Source organism: Hyaena hyaena, unplaced genomic scaffold (assembly GCF_003009895.1).
Source record: "Hyaena hyaena isolate Hyena2069 unplaced genomic scaffold, ASM300989v1 scaffold_11, whole genome shotgun sequence".
NCBI classification, from domain to species: Eukaryota; Metazoa; Chordata; class Mammalia; order Carnivora; family Hyaenidae; genus Hyaena; species Hyaena hyaena.
Genome location: NW_024080643.1, coordinates 1,902,976 through 1,928,581, shown reverse-complemented (window position 1 = coordinate 1,928,581; position 25,606 = coordinate 1,902,976). Strand labels below are relative to the sequence as shown.

The 25,606-nt window shown below is 44.1% G+C and overlaps 1 protein-coding gene across 6 annotated transcripts in view; it reads right to left on the bottom strand.

Moving 5' to 3' along the window:
• FLT1 (fms related receptor tyrosine kinase 1) overlaps positions 1–25,606 on the bottom strand; it is a 182,002-nt gene that overhangs the window by 119,639 nt on the left and 36,757 nt on the right. For all 6 annotated transcript variants that reach the window (XM_039254971.1, XM_039254951.1, XM_039254960.1 and 3 more), the window contains exons 6-9: positions 7,886–8,010; positions 3,585–3,747; positions 3,347–3,483; positions 239–413 (exon numbers count right to left, since the gene is read on the bottom strand). In XM_039254971.1, the coding sequence (XP_039110902.1) occupies positions 239–413; positions 3,347–3,483; positions 3,585–3,747; positions 7,886–8,010 (600 nt within the window). The remainder of the gene's footprint in view (positions 1–238; positions 414–3,346; positions 3,484–3,584; positions 3,748–7,885; positions 8,011–25,606) is intronic.

Genomic DNA, 25,606 nt, shown 5'->3' with positions numbered 1-25,606 from the left:
ATTACAACATGATCTAACTGAATTATTAACCACAGTATACTGGGAAGGAAAAGATTCTCTGTCCAATTCGAAAGTACTAAAGAGCACACAAAGCAATTTGCTTTTTGGCAGAGGCTAGGAGGGGAAGTAAATGGTATCACTCACGATAAGGTGCCTCTTGGCCCAAACAGAATGTACATTTGTATAGAGTCTGTCCCCAAACCCACCATGATTAGAAAGCAGAAGATGAGTTGCTTACCATATACATGCACTGAGATGTTGACAGATTTGAGTGATGGGCCACTCTTCACATGACAAGTATAAAGTCCTTTGTCTCTGTTTTGCACATGCTGAATCGTAAGAACACTGTAGAACACATTAGTATGGGAACCGCGTTGGCCAATGCGCTGCCTTATAGAAGCCCTCTTATTTGTCTGCAAAGAAAACGTATAATAAATGTAGAAACAGTCCTCGTTCGCGCTCAAGGCTACAGCATTTCTCAGGTCAGGACGGACGGCCACGGTTTCTGCCGAGAAGCAAACCCAACTAAGGGCAAGATGTTTGGGAACTCAGTCTGTCTGATGCGTTTCAAGTATCTGACATAGTGACATTCCTTTAGCGCTTTGTTTTCTCCGGATGGATATTAACATACACGATCTCACGAGGTTCTCACAACCACCCAGGGAGAAGGGCAGTATTGCTGCCCTTTTACAGGTGGAGAAACGACTGTCAGAGACCACAGGGGGCTGGAAACTCAGGTCTTTTGAGGGTAAATCTAGTGCCTTCCCTCTAGCACACAGCGCTCTAACCAGTAACCGGTTGTCTGGGCATAGATATCACCAGCTGGGGAATCATCACCTTTAGTACCTGGCTTAATGACTGTGTCTCTAATAAATCACCATGTGGGTTTTCTTTCGCTCTCTTCCTAGAAACAAGGGAAACAGTCAGGAGTCTGGCTACGCGTACTAAGCTGCAATCATCCCGGGTTCGTGGTCTATTTGAGCCATGCTCTCGCCACTTTCAGCTAAATCACACCGAGTGGATCTGAGGATGTGCAAAGCCATCTACAAGTTCGGCCACCATGCTGGCGGTGGCGGCGGAGCAATGCTGTCCTGCGTCCGCCTCACGGAAGACCGAGAGCTGAGAGAGGGCCCCGAGGCTCAGCCGTGCAAATTGGCCACAATGACTCCTTCCTGGTTTTGAGAAGATGAGATCACATTGCCTTTTCCTTTAATTGTTCCTTCCCCGCCCCCAGTTTTTAGCATTACATTTTATACCACCTAATATGTTTTTTCTCCCTCTCTGTCCCTCCCCAGGAGGAGGCATGGAAAAAAGACATAGGTGCAGAACTGGTCTTTGGGTCTTGAACTCAGCGCTCCTCTGTACCATGTGTAAGAAACTTCTACCCACCTGTCATCGTATTGTCCTATTGGAACAGACAGACATGGTCAGGCCATTTTCTCCCTTCTCAGCAGTAGCCAAGGTCAACCACACCATCAAAAATCAGAGAATCAGTCCCCTAAATAGACCGCAGGGTTTTCAGCAACTCTATGTAAGTATTACTTCTGTCTTCTCCCTTAGACAACGCTTTCCTTCCCAACGTTCAATAACATTGGTGTTTCTGCCTTTGGAAAACAGCTGATCCTTGGTTTCAGATATCTGCTTTGTCTAGCACTGTAGCCACCAGCCATATGTGGCTGTCAAAATTAAAATAAAAGGGGTGCCTGTGTGGCTCAGTCTGCTGAGTGTGGACTTCGGCTCAGGGCATGATCTCGCGGTCCATGAGTTCAGGCCCCGTGTCAGGCTCCGTGCTGATGGCTCAGAGCCTGGAGCCTGCATCCGAGTCTGTCTGTCTCTCTCTCTCTCTGCCCATCTGCTGCTCACATTCTGTCTCTCTCTCAAAAAGTGAAATAGACATAAAAAATTAAAATAAAAAAATCCAGGGGTGCCTGGGTGGCTCAGTGGGTTAAGCGTCCAACTTTAGCTCAGGTCGTGATCTCACAGTTTGTGGGTTCAAGCCCCGTGTCGGTCTCTGTGCTAACTGTTTCAGATTCTGTGTCTCCCTCCTTCTCTGACTCTCCCCTGCTCACACTGTCTCTCTCTCTCTCTCAGAAATAAATTAAAAACATTAAAAAATTTTTTAATAAAAAAAATTAAATTAAATTAAAAAATCCAGTTCCTTACTCAGACCAGCCACACTCTACATGCTCATTAACCATTCATGGCTAGTCGTTACTGTATTAGGCAGCAAAGATATTTCAATCACAGGAAGTTCTACTAGACAACGCCACCTTAGAAGGTAACTGGCAGTCAGTAGATGTATTCTCACCCCCTTAGAGTAGAGCCACTGACAGGGCAAGAGTTTCTTCCCTCCTGGCGTTTATTGAGAATATCTGATTTCTATCAAACCCCAGAAAATACTGCTGCCAAGTCACAGCATCTTTATTAAATGAAACAACATTGCCTTCTAGAAAATATGACTGAGGAGTACTTGCTGTGTTTCTAAATGGTACTTGTTACATCTTTTTGTTGCGGAGTTATTCTATTTCCATGGCAAGAAATTTCAATGAAAAACAACAGTAGCTTGGGGCCGATGCACTCATCCGTTGCACATAATTTAATCATAAACTGACTCTGTGATTGGACAGTCTCAATGGCAGAACACACGACTGTGCTTGGGCCCTGCCGCCAAAATCATACTAACACACAGCAAAGGGGTGCCGCAGCGACAGTTCAAGGTTCTCAACTGTTGATCGTAGATTCCCCGTCTACCCGTTTTCAAACGATTGTTCGCCGGGATGTCTGCTTTGAATGAGGAAACCCAACTTGGGTCTTCATTCTTCTTGTTTTCTCTGAAGGACAGCTCCGCCCCTTTGTCGCTTCACAAACGGGAGGACTGGATGGCCGGCTTGTAATACCTATCTTTTCCAAACATGCTCCAATCAGGTGCCTGACTGTCTGCCAGTATCTTCAATTAATGCACCGACAACAACTTTTTATTGTTGTTCTTACAAAAGATAGCTCCTGCCTGGCATCTAGCGATAAATCTCTCTCTCATCTCTAAATCCCAGAGAAACTTTCCAAGGATAAAACAATCCCCTTTTCTACCCGGAATCATGCAACTGAAATACCAGCCTCTACACTTCAAAACAAAACCTCCAGACATCAAAGGACCATATCTGTGCCTACATACTCCCGGGATGTCAGACAAGGAGAGCGCCCCCGACAAACCCACAGCTTCCTTGTTGACTCAAGCTGCCACAGGAGGCAGAACATTCTGGTCTTTCCCACCTCAAAAACTCAGTGGCATTTCACTTGCCAAAAATAAATACCGCCCTACAGGAGAAACAGAAAAAATGTCACTCACTTCACCAGGATAACTCCAGGTCATCTGGACTCTCGTGTTCAAGGCAGTGGTGGTTGTACAGTTCAGAGTAAGAGTGTCGCCGCGTAGCAGCTTGACTGGGCTTGGGGTGCTTATTTGGACATCTAGGATGGTATTGGCTGCGAGCATAAGAAATGAGAGATTTATTTTTTTTAAATCAAGGTTCCATCAAGCTGGAGCATTTCCAGCTTACATCCACGCCTCTGGAATTCCCACTTACTTTGTCGATAGGTAAGATAGTTTGTCTTGTACAAATGTCCGTTGACTGTTGTTTCACAGGCCAGAAGCCCTATTTCTCTGTACGTGGCATTTGCTATTATAAAACCCTTCCTGCTGTCCCAGATTATCCGCTTTCCATCAGGGATCAGGGTATCAAGGGGAAACTGAAAAGGAAGAAACGTGCTTTAACAAAATCGTACTCGCACTGCGGCGATACTGTTCGACCGATAGTTTGTGAGAACGTCATTTCCACCTACAATGAAAACAGGACGGGTAGAAACTCTAGTTTGTCCTAATTGGCTTTACAGTTCTCTTCGCATGTGGCAAGACACGCACGATTATGATAAATTATAGTAATTATGGGTAATTCTTTATCAGCCTCAGCAACAAGCCGAACCCACCCAGGAGGGACCCAGCCGTCACGTCAGACTTCCAGTGGGAGCCCTTATCACTTGGCCTCCGGGAATCATCCCTGGAATAGACCGGCCTGAGGCTCAACAGAGAAACCATTTAGGAGTTTTTCCACTGGGTCTGCCAGTTTACCCTCCTGAGTCTCATCATCCGGAGCTTTTAATAAGCCATAACTTGTCCTCCCATTTCGCATGATTTAGGAAAGAGGAGGCTGCCCTAACGGCTCTGTAAGTAATCCCAGGTCCTTCGAGATGCACAGCATGAACTTGGCGCTCGCTGGGGTTATCATCTGGGAGGGAAGGTCCAACGAAACGGACACTGGACACAGCTGCAAACAGATGCGGAGGCCAGAGACGCTGCGGTGAATGAAGTGCTCTCAGATTCTTAGAATCATTCCCTAACACAAGGAGTCCAAACAGAAGAAAGGAATCCGTGATTCGGTTTGCCCTGATGCCTTCTGCTGGACGCCAAGGACTTTATTTTTAAAGACTGCGATATAAACAACCCGCCTTGAGATTAGGCTCTACAGAGGGATATTGCTTCATATTGAGTGGTTTCCCCTGATGCCAGATTGCCAGCCCAATTTCAGACAAAGAGCGCTCTGACTACCCCGGTGACCTATCCCCCACTAGGAAAGGGGCATGGGGGAATCAGATTACCTTCCCACAACAGATTATAAAGGAAAGGCCAAACTGCCCCGAAGAAGTTTCAGATCTTTTCTATGTTCTTTTAAGTTGGTTAGGCGTCTGAGTTCGGCTCAGGTCATGACCTCACAGTTCGTGGGTTCGAGCCCCATGTCAGACTCTGTGCTGACAGCTCAGAGCCTGAAGCCTGCTTGGGATTCTGTGTCTCCCTCCCTCTCTACCCCTCCCCTGCTTGTACTCTTTCTCTCTAAATAAATAAACATTAAAAATTAAAAAAAAAGAAGTACACCTTGCATCGCTCATCTATTTATCGTTTATTTATATTGCTTGCTGAAGGAGCTAATCTGGCTGGGATTTGTGACTCTATGGCAGAAATTCCTATGTGAGAAGTCACCAGTGCCCTCTCCCAGGGAGTATGTCTGTGTTGGTCCATGTTACCAGAGTGTTACTTAACTCTGAAATGAGCTGCAGCCTGTTTCTGAGGAACTGCACGCAAATGAAGGATGCACTTCATGTTTTAGTAAATCATGATCCTATCTGCAAACTTAGGAATGCTAAGTGGGAGAAAAAGGAGCTTCTCCTCTAACTTGGTGCAAATTATTAAGGGGAATGCTCAGAAACTGAAGTCAGGGATTGAAATTTCTGATGCTTTAATGGTAGGTGAACCCAGGGGTGCCTGGTGGCTCAGTCGGTTAAGCGTCTGACTCTCGGTTTCTGCTCAGGTCTTGATCTCATGGTTCGTGGGTTCGAGCCCGGTGTCTGGCTCCATGCTGACAGTGCTGGGCTTGCTTGGGATTCTCTCCCCTCCCCGCCCCCACCCCCGCCTCTCCCCTACCAGGGCTCTCTCTCTCAAAATAAAAAATAAAACTAAAAAAAGTATAGCTGAACACAAGCATGTGCTGAATTTTTGTAAAAGAAAGGTTTGCCGATGGACTTCCTCGGCACAACTGAAAAATATACTCAAGTTTCCATTAAGGTTTTAGACTAAGTTTCTCTTACTCTAATCTACCTTACTGCCGCTAACGGTATTCCATTGACAAGGAAACTTTGTTCAGAGTTGACAAGAGCTAAATTAGCAAAGACTATGTAGCTCATCCGCTATGGTGGTGGCTACATGTGTCATAAGGAGGCCAAAGGATGAGCAGTCTTGAAAGAAAGGACTGTACGGGGAGGCTGTGTTCAGGTGACCTTGACTCTGCCACTGCTGGCCATGACAAAAGGAGAGGGAGGGGATGGCAAGTTGAAAGGGTTAAGAGGAGAAGCGGAAGGGAAAGATCTTGTATTAGCTTTATGGCAACATATGCAGAATCGTTCCAATATATATGGGGCAAACCCAAACGTCTATGACCACACTATGCTTCTCTCCCTTTCTTGTGTGTATTATGATTTCAGGTACAAAAAGAGAGAAAATAAGCTTCCCCCTCAAATTTGTACACGTGGGAATTTGGGAATGGTTCTCTCAACAGGTAAGTGATCTGCATCAGACCAAAAAAGGCAGGGGACTTGCATGAAACAGAGAGGTTCCAGAGCCCCATGGCATGTGCTATATTAATCACATAGCAATTATTACCTCAAACTATGAGGAATGGATACCATGCTTGATAATAAAGATCACTGGAATATCAGTCAAGTGTTGACTATTTTTTTAATGTTTTATTTACTTCTGAGAGAAAGAGAAAGAATCTGAAGCATGCTCCAGGCTCTGAGCTGGCTGTCAGTCAGCACAGAGCCCAATGTGGGGCTCAAACCCACGAACCCATGAGATCATGACCTGAGCCAAAGTCGGACGCTTAACCGACTGAGCCACCCAGGTGCCCCAAGTGTTAACTATTAAAGTGTTAGATAAATACCCTTGAATGGGGGCTCAGCTTGTAACAGGAACTGTTCTAAGTGCTTTAAATGCCTCACCTCAGCTACTTCCTAGTACCCATGTGAGGTGGGTGCTACTGTAATCACTCCTCTCTCTCCAGTGGGGAAACTGAGGTAGAGGGAGTATTGATAACTTGCCAGTTAGTTCAGCATGTAAAGTGGCTGGGTGGTAAGAATCCAGCAACATGCCACAGGGCTCTGCTCTTAACCACCCTGGTCCTTCACCTGTATGAACAGGTGAAGCCATTAGCAAAGGCAGCAAGGGCATGGAAGGAGAAGTCAAGATATGGATTCCACTGCCCATTGTGGCCTTGGTGGGAGGGGGTCTTCAACTCCAGGACCTCAGTTTTTCCTTCCACCAATTGGGTTAGCTCCTCTGGCATTTCGAACCCTGAAATATATTGCTTTTCAATTATTGGTGCTGATACACAGATACAATGGAAGCCCAGACCTGTCACCGACAGACTACATTGAGGGCTTATATCAAATCAATAATGTAGGGAATGCAAGTGAAGATGACACTTCCATCATCTTCCAGGATTCAAGGTCAACAGTGATACTGAAAAATCACTCCACTTTTCCAACTCGACTACTACCACCACCACACAACTCCTGAGTACCTACTATGTGGTGACCGGTGCTATGTGCTGCCTTGGGACAGCCTCAACTTTTCCTCTTAAAGCTCAAACCTCCTAGGGCCCACCACAGCTTCCCATTTGGGGAATTCATGTCTGACTTTTAACCCTGGTTTACTCCCAAACTCTTACTGCCAATGAATTAGCTGGAACGTCACATCTTAGTTTTTGTCTTTATTAGATTCTACCCCAAATCTTTTCCTTCACCACATGCATAATTTACAACACGATATAAAGGGGAAAAAATCTCAAGTATAAATTTCTTTCTCCTTCATTTTTTTCCTTTTCCTAAGCAGCTAAGTTTGGATGCCCAGCAGGAGATAAGCTTTTTGTTACCGGGAACTTCACAACCCCAACTAAATAAGCACCTGTCTCATAGTTCTGTCCTCAGCAAAAAACTAAATTAACCACTCTCTGCCAAGCTATTAATTCACAGAGGGAAGAGGAATGGGTTTTCCCACATTTGCAGACATTTGGGCTTGTTGCAATATAGAAACATTTCCACGATGTTAGTTCTTTCGTTATATTCGCACCAATTTATGTCCCCGTTATTTTATTTCATTTAAATACAGGCATGGGTATGACTTCTAGCACTTAGCCTTTATAATAAAAAGACGTTCCAGAAAAGTCCCCGGGGCATCCCAAATGTCTGTAAAAAAAATCATTCCAGAGTGATAAAATGACTAATTCACCGTGCTCATTTGCAGGAAAGACCATCTGAGAGAAGCATTGCTCGGTTTTACCTTTTTTAAAGTAACAGTGATGTTAGGTGACGTGACCCGGCAGGGGATGATGGCCTCCCTTCCTTCAGTCATATATATAATTTCGGGTATTTCAGTGTGCATCTCTAAGAAAGGTCTATCTGTATCTGAATGAGAAGAAAATGGAAAAAAAAATACATATATATAAATGGTTGTTATCAAGAACACGTAGACACCACGGCTGGATGCAGGTCCCCCGTAATGTAATCCGTAAAATTCACGTCCTGGTCTCTGAATTGGGCCCTCTGTTTCTGCCCAGGAAAAGAATGCTTCAGTAACGAACCAGGTTCCTTCTTCTGTTCTTGGCCTTGGATCATATTGCCCCTGATGCCTTAATATGCCATTGTGATGTGGGCGCGATAGCGGTGGGTTTAGGTCACTATGGGAAAAACCGCGTAAGTGCAAGGAGCAAGCAAGAATATTCTGCATAAACTTCTTACCACAGCGATGCTAAGTGTGTCAGGAAGTGCCCTCCGGAGCCTTTGTAAGTAGTCAAAGGGCCATCCCCTCCCCCCTCCCAGGGTGCAATGGTCAGCTGACTTCAGAGCACAGATGACAGCAGACAGAGGTAAGGCAGAGGTGTCAATTTGGAGAGAGGATTAGCATTTGAATGATAGAAGCCTGACTCCCAGCCTATTCCCAGCAGACTAATCAGGAATGAGAAGCTCTGAGCTGCTTAGAGCAAGGGGAAAGGTTGGAGAAGCAGTGTTGAAGGCTACATTTACTTCACAGGCATATTAGATGTCTTTAGAATGTACTACATATCTACTAATAGCCCAATGCACGCCAGTGCATGCAAAGAGGTCTAGAAAAGGCTTTAGACAATCACCAAAATACCACCCTTAAAAAAGTATGGCATCTGGCCAAGTCTCAGAGGCCAGATGGATTTAAACCACCTGTTCAAGTTCCCTGTGGTTTCCCTGGGGACCAGAACAAGCATCACATGCCTTGGAAACACTCGCACAGTCTACTGTGCCCTGGCCCTCCGGACCCCACTGACATTTCATGATCTCTTCGAGAGTCGTTGTGTTCCCATCTTCTGCCCCTGGCTCCAGCCTTACATACCCAGATGGCGAGAACTCCAGTGTTAACTCTCTCCATCTGGCCCTGAAAGACCCAATGAGGCCCCCACCTGCTTGCTGTACTTCAGGAAGCTCACTCTGGATGCTGAATGGAGAATGGGAAGAAGCAGAGCAAGAGGTAGGCAAGTGGTTGCCTAGACTAGATGGTGGCTATGAGCCTGTCATGGGTTGACCTGGGTCCTCCCCTCCCTCCCAAAACCAAAATGTTGAAGTCCTGAGCCCCAGGACTTCAGAATGTGACCTCATCTGGGTCAAACAGAGCCACTGCCCACGAAATGATCAGTTACGTACGGGGGGCCCCTACTCTGGTATGACTGGTAGCCATAAGAAGATGGCCCTATGGAGATAGACGTCGGAGGGAGAAGTCATGTAAAGACACAGGGAGAGACTGGAGAGGGACAGCTGCAAGTCAAGGCCAAGGATCGCCCACAACTATCACAAGGTAGGAAGAGGCAAGGGAGGGTCCCCCTACTGGTTTCCAAGGTAGCATGGTCCTCTGACACCTTGGCTTCAACTTGTGGGTTTCTAGAATGTGAGACACTACATTCCTGTAGTTTTAATCCCCCAACCCCCACAAAAAAAAGGTGACACTGCTGTAGGCTGCCTAAGATGGAATTGTTTCACACACACACACACACACACACACACACACGACACTAGAAAGACCCTATTATCACAGCCCAGCTCACATGCCCTAGATTTCTAAATAATTCCTCCTTGTCCTCTGGGAAGCTCTGCTGGGCCAGCCCCTTCCTTACACCCTTTCTCCGCCCAGCCCACCCCCTGGGCTTCCCCCAGGCCCCCAGCGCTCGCTCTCCACAACAATACGTCAAACACTGGACACCGAACTGGCAGGTTACATCTCTGGCTACACACTGGATGATGAATTCCTAGAGGAGAGGAAACAGACCGTAGTCATCCCCGTCTGACGTGTATGGAATCAATGAATGAACAAACAAACGAATGAATGAACAAAATGGATGAAGGGCTCTCCAACAACCTTCCTCTTACAGATGAGAAGACAGAGGTGTAAATACGTGAAGCAACGCATGTAGAGCCAGGCCTGGAGGCCTCCTGACCTCCTTCCTGTGTCCCCACCCTCAGGGCTAGTGCTCCCCCACCCCACGCCCCGCTTGCCCCCTGCTCCCCCCACCCCCACCCAGCAAGGACTGCATCTGCCAATTGCTCCTCAGAGACTGAGGCTGATTCTCACACATTCAGTGGGGAAAGGCTGTGCCCTGTCATACTGTCTAGCAGTAGAGCAGGTCTGAGAAGAGGACAATCACCAAGGGGCAGGGTGGGGGCGAGGGTACGCCTGGGCACAGGGCCCTTATGAGGCTCAGTCCGAGGGAACCAACAGATCATGGTGGTTAAGAGTGCAGGCAAATCATTCTACTCTCTGTGCTTCATTTGCAAAATCTACTTCAAAGGGTGCTTATGAAGGGACACGAAGGACACTTACCTGGTCGACAGTTACCACTATCGAAGTGCTAGCTGTCGCTTTTCTTATTATTATGAAGGGTTTGAACTTAGGGAGAGCAGATGTTGGGACATGTGAAAATCGCAAATTATACCTGTGATCTTAATTCTACAAGGTATAAATAACACATTCATATATGGCGTAGGAAAAAGACAAATACACCAAAATGTTTGAGTCGTGGCTGTACAGATGGTTATGTTCTTATTTACCTCTTTATAGATTTGTCAGATTTTGTAGAATGGGCACATGTCATTTTATAATGGCATTTTGAATTAGTGAATGTAAGTCTCAAAGCATAAGGCAGCACCCATTTTTACTTGAGGAAGATAATCAATTCTGCATTGGATTTGTTTTAGTTTTGCACAAAAGAGTGAGACCTTAACCACACAGCTAATATTATATTTCTACCGGGAGAGCTCAGTGGGTGTAGCGACATATACAGAGAGGAAAAGTTAATTATGCAGAGACAAAGATTCACTTATCAGCACAAAATTCCTCCCCTAAATAAAGTTGCTGAGCTAGACTTTCAGGCAGAAACTATTGGGATTTGATCATTCCTTTCCTTCCTCCTGTGAGTCTATATTTTTGTCTCCTTTGTGAGTCCCAAGGTAAACACAAACACCAGGAAATGGTTTAATTCATGTAACTAAACTGTAAATCCTTCACATTTAATTTGCTGTCTCCTTAAGCAACTATTTTCAACAAAGGACACTGGCATAAAAAGTTTGTGCAGGAAACAGTAAACATCGGCGTAGTCATTTCGAGGCTAATGAATGCCAATCCCACATGAAAACAGAAAAGGTAAATTCACTGTGCCTTTGAATTTCTCCTTTTCCTTTTGTCACTTTGGATCGCCCAACACTTGATTTTACTACAGCTATTGGCCTTTAAAAGCCAATACCAAGATCGGCATTCTGTCCTAAACTTCAATGCTTTGTGTCAGTACCACAATTCAAGACACATCATTTGTATCGAGTCAACAGCAGCATTGAAATCCAGTGTGTTTGCAAACTGGCTTATGACCGTGGATATACACACACGCGCGGACACACGCACACAATATGCTCCGAGCTTATTAATAGCATATACTTCCTCTGCAATTTGCTTCAAGGAAGGGCTAAGAATGAACTTGCCTGACATACTCTAAGACAAACATTTTTTGTTTTGTAGGACCATAGATACAGAAGAGGTCACGCTTCCATTAATATCACCAGTAAAACCACTTATAACTCCCAAAGGACACATTTGTCTTGGTCACAAAATTAAAAATGACTTCTAAACCCAGCCAGCACTGCAGAGTGCTTTCCTGACACCAAATTGGCTGGTTGTTGAGTGAGGAAGAGCTGCTCCAAAGGCCGTCGGTGCCCTGGCAGTGCAGACACACTGTCACCAGGGACTCAGGCCAACACACGGCTAGGTAGAGGTCACGCCACCCTCCCCTCTGAGCCTGCAGAGCTCAAAGCAGTGCCAGGAAACTGGCACAGAATATGAGGTCTTCTCATCCAATGCGAGTTATCTGGGTGATCATCTTTCAGGACGAGCGGGCTCAGACATGGGCAAAGATCAAACAGGGACCCTTGCTCTGAATGGTGTTACATCTATTTTTTAAACACGTTTTTTTTTCCCCTTTTGAAATCTGTCCTCGTCTGGCACATTAAGGCACATACAGAGACACCGACATGCCACCCTCATTCCACTCCATTCCCACCGGCATCACCTGGGAATTCTTCCACTGGGTTCAGAGCAATTGAAGGACCCAAAGAATTCAGGGAAGCTTTTCAGACTTGAAGAGGAGCTCAAGAGTAAACATCTTATTTCCGAGTATCTTCTTATTCGTGTGATTTTAGGAAATTTTTCCTGATTTCCTTTCATTTCTGGCTCCTTACTTCTAAGTCCTGGTCATGAGGACCCCTTATTATTTTAAAAGAGGATGTGATTTTAATTTACTGGGGATGAAGTGAGGAGGATTAACCAATCGCATGAAAAGGGCTCTATCTAGACACAAGAATTTTCATATCACACAGGTCTTCATGTTGTGGACCATACTCAGTGCCCATGGAGAAGTGGTTGACTGGCAAAGTATTTCATTTGAAACATGAGGGGAAAAAAAAGTCAGGAGGGGGGAGGTAATTTCCTCACTGAGTTATAGTGCCCATCAGAGTCTTTGAAAATTGAAAGCAGAGCTTTAGAGTAACCAGAAGAAAGCTGAAGTAGGTGTGTTAATTTTAAATCAAATAGACTCTAAAACAAGAACTGTTACTAGAGACAAAGAAGGACACTTTATAGTAAAAATGGGGTCAATCTATCAGGAAGATATAATAATTATAAACATATGCAACTAACAACAGAGGACCAAAATACAGGAGGCAAAAACTGACAGAAATGAAGACAGAAATAGACAACTCAACAATCACAGATGAAGATTTCAATATACAACTCTCAATAATGGCAGAATAACCAGACAGAAAATCAAAAAGGAAATAAGAGGACTTGAACAACACTACTAACCAACTAGACCGAACAGATACCTCTAAGAGATCCCATCCATCATAGTAGGATATACATTCTTCTCAAGTACATTCTTGAGTTCCTAGGGAACATTCTCTAGGCTAAATTGTATGCTAGGCAATGGAACAAAACATCAACAAATTTAAAAGGATAGAAATAATACAAAGTGTGTTCTCCAACTACAGTGGAATGAAAATAGAAATCAGTCACAGCAAGAAACTTGCGAGACTCACACATTAAACAACACATTCCTGGCCAGCAAATGAACCAAAGAAGAAATCAAAAGGGAAATTTAAAAATACCTTGAGATGAATGAAAATGAAGACATCACATTCCAGAACTTATGAGATGGAACTAAAATTTATAGCTGTGTGGAGGGAAATTTATAGTTGTATGCCTACATTGAAGAGGAGAGAGATCTCAAATCAATAACCCACTCTTCCACCTTAGAACCCCAGGGAAAGAACAGCAAACTAAACCTAAAGGGAGCGGGGTGGGGGTGGGGAGTGGGGGGAGGAAAGAACAAAGATTAGAGTAGAAATTCATGAAATAGAGAACAGAAAAATGGTAGAGCAAAATCTGTGACACCAAGAGCTAGTTCTTTGAAAAGATGAACAAACTGGAAAACCTTTAAACAGACGAGCCAAGACAAGCAAAAGAGAAGACAAATTAAGCAATCAGAGATGAAACAGCACACATCACTAAATGTCTAAATTACTAAAAAAAAAAAAAAAAAAGCATTATAAAGGAATATCGTACTTGTTTGCCAATAAGTTCAATAATATGAAATGGACGAGTCCCTAGAAAGACATATACTACAGAAACTAACGCAACAAGAAATAGACAACTCAAATAGATCTATAATAAGAGATTGAAATGTATCCAAAATATTACCAACAAAGAAAAGCCCAGGCCCAAATGGCAAGTGAATTTTATCAAACAGTTAAATAACTAATACCAATTCTTCAAAACACTTTTCTAAAACAAAAGGGAAAACATTCCAGTTCATTCGATGAGGGTAGTGTTATGTTGATACCAAAACCAAAGACATTACAAGGAAACCACAGATCAATATCTTTTGTGAATGTGGAAACAAAAAACCTCAACAAAACACTAGCAAATTGAATGCATATAAAAAGACTTATACATCGTAACTAAGCAGGATTTGTTCTAGGAATGCAAGATTGGTTTAAGATCTAAAAGTCAATGCCATTAATTTACCATATCAGTAGAATAAAAAAACAAAAGGCACAGGATCATTTCAATAGATGCAGAAAAAGCATTTGCCAACATCCAAACCTGTCTCACGACAAAAATACTCAACAAACCAGTAACAGAAGAGAACTTCCCCAACCTGCTAAGGGCATCTGCAAAAACAAACAAAACAAGACAAAACAAAACCTAACAACCAATGTCATACTAATGATGAAATACTGGATTCTTTCCCCTTAAGATTAGGATCGAGACAAGGTCATCTTCCCTCACTACTTCTATTCAACACTGCACTAGAGGCTCAATGGCTATCATGAATAATGCAATAAATATTCCAGCCAGCACAATTAGGCAAGAAGAAATAAAAGGTAAAATTTGTTTTCAGATGACATAATCTTATATTTAGAAAATCCTAAGGAATTCACTAAAAAAAAAACTATTAGAACTAGTAATTGACAGTAATTGATCCAAGATCAATATACAAAAATGAATTCTATTTCTGTATACTTGCAATGCACAATCTGAAAATGAAATTAAGAAAACAATTCCATTTATAGCAGCATCTAAAGAATAAAGTACTTAGGGATACGTTTAGCACAAGAAGTGTAAAACTTACACTTTGAAAACTATAAAAACATTGTGGGAAGAAATTTAAAGATACAAATAAAATCTTAAAACATCCCACGTTCATGGATTGATATCATTAAGATGGAGCCACATTATGGAAAGAACCTGAATGTCCATTGACTGATGAATGGATAAAGAAGATGTGGTATACATATTCAGTGGAATACTACTCAGCGATGAAAAAGAATGAAATCCTGCCATTTGCAACATGGATGGAATTAGAGTGTATTATCCTAAGCAAAATAAGTCAGTCAAAAAAGACAGATACATGATTTTGCTCATATGTGAAATATGAAAAACTCAACAGATGAACGTAGGTGGAGGGAAGGCGAAAATAGTGAGGAAGGCAAACCATAAGAGACTCTTAAATACAGAGAACTGAGGGTTGCTGGAGGGGAGGGGAGTGGCACATGGGATAAATGGGTGATGGGCATTAAGGAGGCACTTTTCAGGATGAGCACTGGGTGTCTTATGTAAGAGATAAATCACTGGGTTCTACTCCTAAAGCCAAGACTACAGTGTATGTTAACTAATTTTTTAAAAAGATGGCAATCCTCCCTAAGTTAGTCTATAGATTCCATGCACTCCCTATCAGCATTCCAGCTGATTCTAAACTTCAAAATTGCGAAGGACCCAGAGTAGCCAAAATAATCTTGAAAAAGAAGAATAAAGCTGCAAGGCTTTCACTTCTCAATTTCAGAAGTTACTACCACACCTATAAACAACAGGAATTAAGACAATGTCCTTAACAGCCATAAGGACACACACATAGATCAATGGAATAGAGCTCAGACTCCAGAATAAGTCAATGAGTCTATGGTCCATTGAGCTTTGGCAAGGGTGCCAAGTGTGCCAAGATCATTCAATGGGAAAAGAATAGGCTTTTCAACAAATGATGCTGGAGTTAACTTCACACGCAAAGAAATGGAGTTGGACCTTTACATCACACCATACACAGATATTCCCTCAAAATGGATCGAAGACCTAAATGTTAAAACCAAAATTATAAAACTCTTAAAAGGAGCCATAGAGGTAAAGCTTCGTGATCTCAGGTTTAGCGTTGGATTCTTACACGATACAAGCAACAAAAGAAAAAAAAATCGATGAATTGTACTCCATCAAAATGTAAAACTTTTGTACTTCAAACAATACTATCAAGAAAGTGAAAAGATCCCATGGAATAAGAAAAAATACTTGCAAATTATAGATCTGACAAGGGACTTGTATCTAGAATATCTAGAACATATTAATACATATCTAGAATATATTAAAACCTACACATATAGATATGTCTATAACATATAGAACTATATTATATGCTAGATGATATTAAACATACTTATAATATATAATTATATTAATATATTAATCTAATATTAATAATGAAACTGATGAATGCTTACAATTCAATAATAAAGGGAAATAGCCTAATTAAAAAGGCTGTTTTTTAAATAGCCTGGAAAAAGGCTCTGAATAGACATTTCTCCAAAGAGACGGCTACTCAGCACATAAAAAAGATGTTCAACACCATGAGTCATCAGTAAAATAAATCCAAACTACAATGAGATACCGTTTCATACCCAGAAGGATGGCTATAATAATAATTTTTAAAAGCCCACAATAACAAGTTCTGGCCAGGATTTGGAGAAATTTGGACGCGCATATACTGTTGGTGGGAATGTAAAATGGTGCAGCCACTTCGGAAAAACAGTCTGGCATTTCTTCATATGGTGAAACACAGAGTTACCATATGACCCAGCAATTCCTCCCCTGGGGATCGTCCCAAGAAAATGAAAACTATGTCCATACAAAACCTTGTGAATGAATGTCAGAGCCAAAAGGTGGGAACAACTCAGATGTCCATCTACTGATAAACGGATAGCTAAAATGTGTAGAGCCACACTGTGGGACATGATCCAGCAACAAAAAGAAATGAAATGCTGATACGTGATCCAACATTAACATGGATAAACTTTGAAACTGAGTGAAAAATTCCAGCATATATTTACATATTTAATAATAATGCCACATATTTTATTATTCTATTCATATGAAATATCCAGACGAGGCAAGTCTAGAAGGACAGAAAGTAGATTATTGCTGGCTTCAGGAGGAGGGAAGGGGGTTAAATGGTGATATTACTGAGATAATGAAATATTCTAAACTTGTGCTGATGGCTGCATAGATCTGTCAAAATGCTGAAAACCATTAAATCATACACTTTAAAATGGGTAGGGTATGTACATTAGATCTCAAAAACCTTACTTTGAAAGAAAACAGGACTTTGGGCTCCTAGAAACAGGACGCACTGTCTTCTGAGCTGGACTAGTTCCTGGAGATTGTCCAGTACAAACTCTTCATGTTATAGGTACTTGCAACCTTTCTCTCCCACTCCCCTTTGCATCCGGGTGGGCCACTCAAGAAAAATGGAATTTTCCCCTGTGGCAAAGTCATCCTGATTGTAAATATGTCCTTCCGTTCCCCTTAGCAGCCCCAGGTCAGCAGGGAACACCGTGAAACATCTCTGCCTTCATCAAGAGGGGAAGTCACTTGACTATTGTGTCTTGAGGATTATAGTTCTAAGTATTTCCTAGGGGCACTTGGGTGGCTCAGCTGGTTAAGCATCCAGCTTCGGCTCAGGTCATGATCTCATGGTTTACAAGTTCGAGTTCCACATCAGGCTCTGTACTGACCACTCAGAGACTGGAGCCTGCTTCAAATCCTGTCTCTCCCTCTCTCTCTGCCTTTCCCCTGCTTGCACTCTCTCTCTCTCTCTCAAATAAATAAACATTAAAAAAATTAAAAAGTATTTCTTGGCGAGTTATCCTGATTTTCCAAATGAACATCATAAAACCTCAGCTATAATTTAGCACCAACCCTAACTCCTTCCTCCTGCATTTCTATAAACTTGCTCCATGACACATGGGTGGCTCGCAGTAGATCAGGGTAATCAACCATCTCAGCCCAGTGTCCGGCACTGGCTGGGCACATGGGATACATACAGCCAGCCAATGTTTATGGAGAAGATATCAGGTGAAGCAAGAAAAAAGGTGAAATCGGGACGCGTCATACACCCAGCACTGTGCCTAAAGCATAGTCCGTGACTCAAGGTCCTTACACTATAGTCTAGCTGTATGATCAATGCATATACTTCCCCTACACAGAAATTTTCAGATTGATAACAGGAAAAGTACTAAATGCTGCCTTACAGGAGAATAGGACTATCATTCTTTAAAAATTACAGCTAAGATCTAGATAAGTCAGCTGAAGATCTAAATAAGAGTGGAGTGCTGGGTAGATGGCAATCTTGACCACAGCACAAGATCTAGGAAGGCAAGAAGGTCCCAGGCTTCCCTGGAACCCTGCTGACTGAGTGTTCACACAAAGCTGTGTAGTTTGTTTGTTTTTTTTTTAATTTTTATTTCTAGGAGAGAGAGAGAGAGACAGCGTGAGCATGGGAGGGTCAGAGAGAGAGGGAGCTACAGACTCTGAAATAGGCTCCAGGCTCTGAGCTGGCAGTCAGCACAGAGCCCGACGCGGGGCTGGAACCCACGAACCGCGAGATCATGACTTAAGTGAAAGTTGGACGCTTAACCGACTAAGCCTCCCAGGCACCCCATTGCTGCGTAGTTGATTTCTGGGTTCACCAAATGAATGACCTCAGTCAGCTCTTCATCTTGATCAACTGAAGCATCTCGAAAAGGAAAGAAAAGGAAAAGAGAATGACAGAGAGGGAGGGAAGAAAGAAGAGAAGAGTAGGGAAGGAGGGAAGGAAGGAAGTTAGACGGATGAAGGGAGGAAGGACAGATGGAAAGATGGAAGGAAGGAAAAATGGAGGGAAGGAAAGAAATGAAACAGAACTGAAGGAGAGAGGAGTGACAAGCACGGAGCTCTGGAGGACCACTGTGACTCTTTCTTCTACTGCCAAGGTCTTGGCCATTGTCCCAAGCCGTGTTATTCCCAGTTCTGAATCATCAAACTGCAAAACTGTTAAGAGGCTTTTAAGATATCCTCTCCCGGTCTCTCATGTTAAAGAGGAGGAAACTGAGGCCTCTGAGAGAAGGAGACACCTTCCCACAAGCACAGGAATACTACTAATGGCTGGGCCAAAACTACGTTCAGGTTTCCTGATTCTAGACCATTCTCTCTCCACCAAATCAAAATCTGGCCCGAACCCTCCTGAATGGCTCGGGAACAAGACCACCTTCAAATATCCAACCGGATGGGAGAAATGGTGGCACAGACACAGGGGGAACACGGATCCTCTGGCAGAACTTAAAAACACAAAACAACAGCCTGATAAGGAATTCTCGCTATTAAAATCCAGCCTAGTTAGCTCTCTCTGCTGTAAGGCGCCAGTGATCCTGTGGTCGTCTCTGACGGCACCGTCCCAACCCAGAGCAGTCAGAGAAAGTCCTGTTTTATGGAGGCTCAAGCTGGAATTCCTTCCAAGGGTACACCCAGCAAGTATAGGGGGAGCCTGGGCACAGTCATCTCCAGCCAGGACACGGGTTCTCCTAGGGAGCAGCTAACAGCCTGACATTCCATCCACAGCCCTGGGCACACGGAGTCAGCAGCCAGGGCTCTGTTCCCTCCCGCCCACTGCGGGACTCTCTGGTCTCGCCTTCCTCATCTAGAAAACGCAGCAAGCACTCCCCTGTACCCAAACTTACGATCTGCCATCCATTCACTTGAAATGTTCCCCCCGGGCGTGGCACACTGACCTCCCTCTGGGGGTTGGGCAGGAAAGGCAAACGGAGAAGCAGGATGAGAGAGCCAGAAGGCTGCCGTGGGAGAGCGTGGGGACCAGGTCCGAGAGAGGCAATCCTTGCTTGGTGCAGCCAGCTGTTGCCAAGTGGAACAGGGGCCAGGATGGCTAATTTCCAGTTTGTAAAGATAAGTAGGGAATCAGGTTTTTACGTGAACTCCTCTAATTATTAAGTACTGGCAGCCAAAAGCCCTACGCCTGCCAATCAAAACGTATGTCAGCCGAATCTGGCCCACACGCTTGCAGTTTGCAGCCCTGCACCACACTCCGCCTCCCCCCAACCCCGGTTTACACTGCACACAAAGTTCCGAGGGGGCTAGGGCAGAAGCCTGGGCAAGGTCATGTTGGAAAGAGAGGGGACTTCGAAGTCCACCCCCACCTCGCCCTGATCTGGGTCCAAAGCCTGCCTCAGTAACTTACAACGTATGCAACCTTGAGCCCAGTATCAAATTTCTCCAACTTTTCTTTAAAAGGAGACCTTCTAATGGAATTTATCGCATTGAGTGGCTTGGATGAAGCACATTAATGAACTCGAGCCAGGTATCAATAAACGATAGTGACGCACACAAAGTCCCCAGTGAGTCTCAACAGGAAGACCCTAAGGCCTCATCTCGTCCAAAGCCACCAAGTGGGCACCTGTCCTGTATGTGAATGCCTAGGCACAGGGGGAACTCCCCATATCCTGAAACACTTCATTTTGGATAGTTTTTGATGTTGGAACGTGTTTCCGTATGTCAAGTGCAAGCTGCTTATCTTGACTTCTTTCATTCTTAGATAGCAGTTCTGCCATCTAGGGTCATCAGGCTGAAGAAGCTTGGTCTCTTCCTCATATAAGAAAACTTTGAAAGAGTCTATCACAGAGTGCCTCCTATTTTCCCCATGCAATTCTTTACTTCTTTAAATATTTCAGTTCCTTTCTTCGGTTGTTCCTTGCCAATGGAGATAAGTAAAACTGGCATCACATTTATTCTGAAGGCCATGTACTTATTAACGCAGCCTGAGACTGGATTCGTTGCTGTGGCCAATGTGGGGTCTCCCTCACGCGTGCTTATTCGGCCACAGCCTCCCCCAGATGGACCTAAGGCAGCTAGTGGGTTTTGCAAGCCACACAGAGTCCCTGACACTCATTACTGTCACATCTCATTTTGTTAATCCCAGCTCGTTATTCTGTCTGTAGGAGATTTTTTGGATCATGATTCTGTCACATGATAGTTGAGTTTTGCTCCCAAGATTTTACTCATTTGCTCGGCATGCCCTCAATGTCCTCACTGAAGTCCAGGAGCTGAGGGGTGGGGGCGGGAGGCTCATGGAACTGAAAAATCCCATGTTTGTTTCTTCTATTTAGCGAACATTCTCGAACACCTCCTGTCACCGGACCCCGCGCTGGGTGCCGAAGCTTCTCCCGGAGGCTGGGAGAGGGGAGTCCCATGTGAAATGAATGGGGCAGAAGTACCAACCCTAGTTCAGGGGACCCCGAGGAGGTTGCCAGAAGGGGGAGTGTTTAACTTGAGACCTGAAAAGTCACTGGAGACCTGCTGGTACAGAAGAGCTGGAGGGAGGCATGGGAAGGGGGCGAGCAGCCCAGGCAGAGCGGCCCTGGCCTGTGTTCCTCTTACTGCTCTTTCCCATAATGCTTTGCTGTTGGCTCATCGTAACCTATTTCGTTTGCCTGAACAATTATAGGTGCCTGGAGGGTTGAGGGCCTCATCTCTGTGATTTCAACTCAGCCCATCACGGTGCCTTTCACACAGAGTCATTACTGCCGACTGATTCTAACTGCAGGCACAGTGCTATGTCTATTATCTCATTTAATCTCCTAACACCACCAGAAGTAGTATTCTTCCCATTTTACAGGTAAGGAGGCTGAGGCTCAGGAGCACTCAAATGGTGCACACTGCAGGCCAATCACTAAAACTCAACGTTCCGCCCTCGGCTCGCAAGTTCACAGGTACCAACTCCCAACTGTTAGAGGTGGTGAAGGGCAAGCACTTTGTTGCCTTCTCTACCATGTACTAGACACAGGACTTACGTGAGCAAGTTACTCGGCCCTTCTGTGAAACGGACATGAAAATGACAGCGCCGCTCACAGGGCTTTACCATGGGCAACGTGCTTATTAGCACGGCGTCCAGCAGAGCAAGCCCTCACAGTTCACCATTGCTCTTACTAAGGAATTTGTACAAAGTCAAGGACTTAGCATGAATCCGAACAAGGATTTGAACCTAATCAGAATCAGAGCATGTTGTTGACATGGTTGACATTCAAGGAGGGAGAGTGTTTACGGCCTTAGTAAGTCACCAACTTCAAGTAGCAGAATCAGTGAGCCAGGAGGATGCCAATGTGTAAACCAGCAAGAATGCGACAGATGACAGAACGATGCATCTTTTAAATAGTAAAGGAAAACTTAGCCATATCAGAACTGCAAGGACCATAAAGATCAAAACAGACCTCTTGGTCTCCAGGCAGGGCAGGCATTTTGTTATCATTGTTAAAGAAAGTTACAAAATGTCAGAAACTTAAAGCCTTTTCAGCTTAAGGGGATTTCTCCTGGAAAAAGTCCCTTGTTCGTTTTTCCTAAAAGATTACTTAAAGGAGATTTTTTAAAATCCTTAAAACCATAAAGTTCTGATGTACCGTTTTCCACACTTCTTGAATGTAGAAGGAAAATGAGAGGGTATGATCAATGTTACCGCCTTTGGATTTCACTGCCATCCTGCGATTTCATGATCATACCTCAGTTGTTAACTTCCCAGTCATAGGTTGTGTCCAAATGGCTCATTCAAGACTATGTTCATTCTGATTATTTTTTACTATTTATGTACTTGTACTCGATGCCTGGTGATATACAATTGTATAGTTTCTAGCAAAGCTTAGCAAGCCAAAACTTTCTGGTAGGGAGCCTAGGGAGTGTCAGGAAACGCTCTCTTTCTGAAGGAATGGCCCAAACTTTTGGCAGGTACCATCAAGTGCTAAGGTTGAATTCCTAGGAATATGCTAGGTGAACCCAAGGTCTGGGGCAGGGGCTAAGGGAAGAGGATACAGTGCTCCTGACTGTCAACAAATCTAGCAACATAAGTGGCTTCTGTCCCGATCACATGTGTTTTCTATGGCCCAAGACCCCTGGTGTCTAATGACAAATAGGTTTCTAGAAAGGAAATGTGAAATGTCAGGGCCTAAAGATACCAAGAAGGCCTTCTATCAAAGTTTCACAGAGCTGGAAAGGAGAATGGATAAGAGTTAAAGCTACTCTTCTCTAAACTCTCGCCATGTGGTCCTAATCAGCTGTCCCCAGTGATGGATAGAATGGATAACCTCCTTCATGCTTGTGCCCTAGAGTGAGTACAGACCTGGGCTGCAGAGGGGTCTGTTTCCCAAGGAAAAATCTGCCATTCCAATCAGCAGTGTCATCAGTGTATATTTTAAATCCTAGAAATATTTCTTTCCCCTTTTACACAACTTCATCAAAATGGAAAAAAAAAAAACAAAAACCTCAACCAGCAAAATCTAGTGACCTTGCACTAGATTTCTGATGAAACTGTATGCAGGGACAGGCCAGAATGTTCCTAGGAATTCTTTAAAGATCATTTGTGGAATGCATTGCTTTCTGGAAATGCAAATCAGCCTCAGACTGCTACCGTTTTAGGAAGCCCCCTTGGGTTTCCAGAGGCCGAGAGCCTAAACTTTGCTCACCCCAATGTGATCATCTGTCTCCTGAGCAAAGACATCAGGCAACGATGTTAAAATAACAAACACGATCCATCACCCGACCTGGCTGCCTTCACTGTTTCTTGATGCCACAAGGTGCCTAGTAAGTTTTCTTCTCAACGACCGTGCACTCAACAGGTTCCTAAGGCAGTGAAGTTAGTCCCTCAGACCAAAACTTTGGAAAGCCATTCTTACTAAAAGATTCATGCTGAAAGAAATGCAAGTTCCAGAAAATAAGTGGCAGGAGCCACACGTTAGGGATACAGATGAAGTGAGTCAGTGAGGTATGAGAAGTTCTTTGGATGGGCAGAGGGGAGGGAGAATTAGCTCCTGTTGAAAACCGATGTTTAAAACTGGAGATGACCTTAGCCATTAACCAAGCAGTAACAGATAATGGCATAGACTTGCCAAGAAAACCAGACCTAAAGAATTCAGCCAACTAGTATGGGTAAGAGTTTTGGTTTTTTTTTAATTGGCTTCTGCGCTTTCTTTCTTCCTACAAAACGTAAACTGTTTAAGCCCCTTTTCCCTCAGAGGAGAATTCTGATGAAGAGGAACGATGTTTTCTCTTTAAAGTTTCTCTCATGGAAACAGGTCAGAGATTCCACTGAAATGTTCTTAGAAGCTTTGAAAGTCTGTTTGGCCTTGTGATGCCCTTGCTGCTCATCACGGTCCTGACCTGCACGGCACGGTGTATCTGACCAGGCAGCCAGCTGATGCAATCCAAGCATCCTTTGGGCATGCACCGTACAGATGTTGCATCACCACAGGGGGAAAGGTGGAACGTGTGGGGCTCAGGAAGTGAATCTGCATGCAGACTGCTACTGTTTCCCTTGATGGCCCTGCTGGCTGGACTTGCCTTACCAGGATAGCAAATTACGTAGCAAATGCCAACCGCTCAGACACCACCCAGCTAAGCTGTGTCACCCGAGCAGCTTGTGTGGGACCCACTGTGCAGGAGACCCAGGTAGGAACCCAATGGAGGGCGGTGTTGGAACAGAACATCCATGCTTCACAGAACACTGGCCTGGGGCGCTCAGTAAGGGCTGTTGGAAGAGTTCTCTTCACTCCTTAGAAGACCCCACTCTTGGGGCACCCATGGGGCTCAGTCGGTTAAGCGTCTGACTTCAGTTCAGGTCATGATCTTGCAATTTGTGGGTTTGAGCCCCGTGTCAAGCTCTGTGCTGACAGCTCAGAGCCTGGAGCCTGTTTCGGATTCGGTGTCTCCCTCTCTCTCCGCCTCTCCCCCACTCACGCGGTCTCTCTCTCTCTCAAAAAATGAATAAATGTTAAAATTTTTTTAAAGACCCACTTTTGAACAACAGTTATTGCCCAAGGAAGTTAAACTTGTGCATTTTTAATTGCTCACAAATCTATTTTGAGTCATGGTCCTAGACCATGGGGACTCCGAAATCGTAAATCCCTTCCTTCACTGGGCTTTCTGTGCTTCCCATAAAACAAGAGACAGGGCGTCGCATGGAGCAGGTGTGTGATCCACATCTGTGGATTGCCTCCATCTGCTGACCACACCTCCAGGGCCGGGTCGATTTGCAGGAGACACCGTTTCAGGAATGCAGGGAGTCTTCCGGACAGAACTGCCCTGTCGCCGCGCAACCACAACAGGAGAGCGGTTGTCTCCACCACCAAGTTCTCTCCGTGCTTCTGCTTCAGCGCTGTGCAAAAAGCACCGTTTGGCTTATAACTGGTGCTGTTCTCCTAAACACAAAGTATAGTATGACCTACCCTGTCTAAACAGTTAACACTTTAATAAGTTTACTTGTTTCAACTTTGATAAGTTTGAAATTTTTAACTAATGCCACTGAGCTCCATAAGAAGACATACATTTTGGGGCACTTGGGTGGCTCAGTTGGTTAAGTGTCTGACTTCAGCTCAGAGACTGGAGCCTGTTTCAGATTCTATATCTCCCTCTCTCTCTGACCCTCCCCTGTTCATGCTCTCTCTCTCAGAAATAAAACATTAAAAAATATTTTTTTAAAGGAAGACATACATTTTACATTAGACTCTTTAAACTTTTGTTTCCATTTGACACACACATGGGTACACACCCACATATATGTAAAATACATGTGTGTGTGTGTGTGTGTGTTAGTGCACCAAATGGAAACAATAATGCTTACCCTTGCGTTTTGCAATATACTTGGATACTTTCCCATTCTATTCTGCTTTATTACTAATTTTTTAATGCTGATTACAACCCATCAATTTGATTCCACAGACCATTACTGGGTTGGGATGTACATTTTAAAAAGCTCTGATCACACCTGGGTGTCTCACTCAGGCAGTTAAGCATTCAACCTTGGTT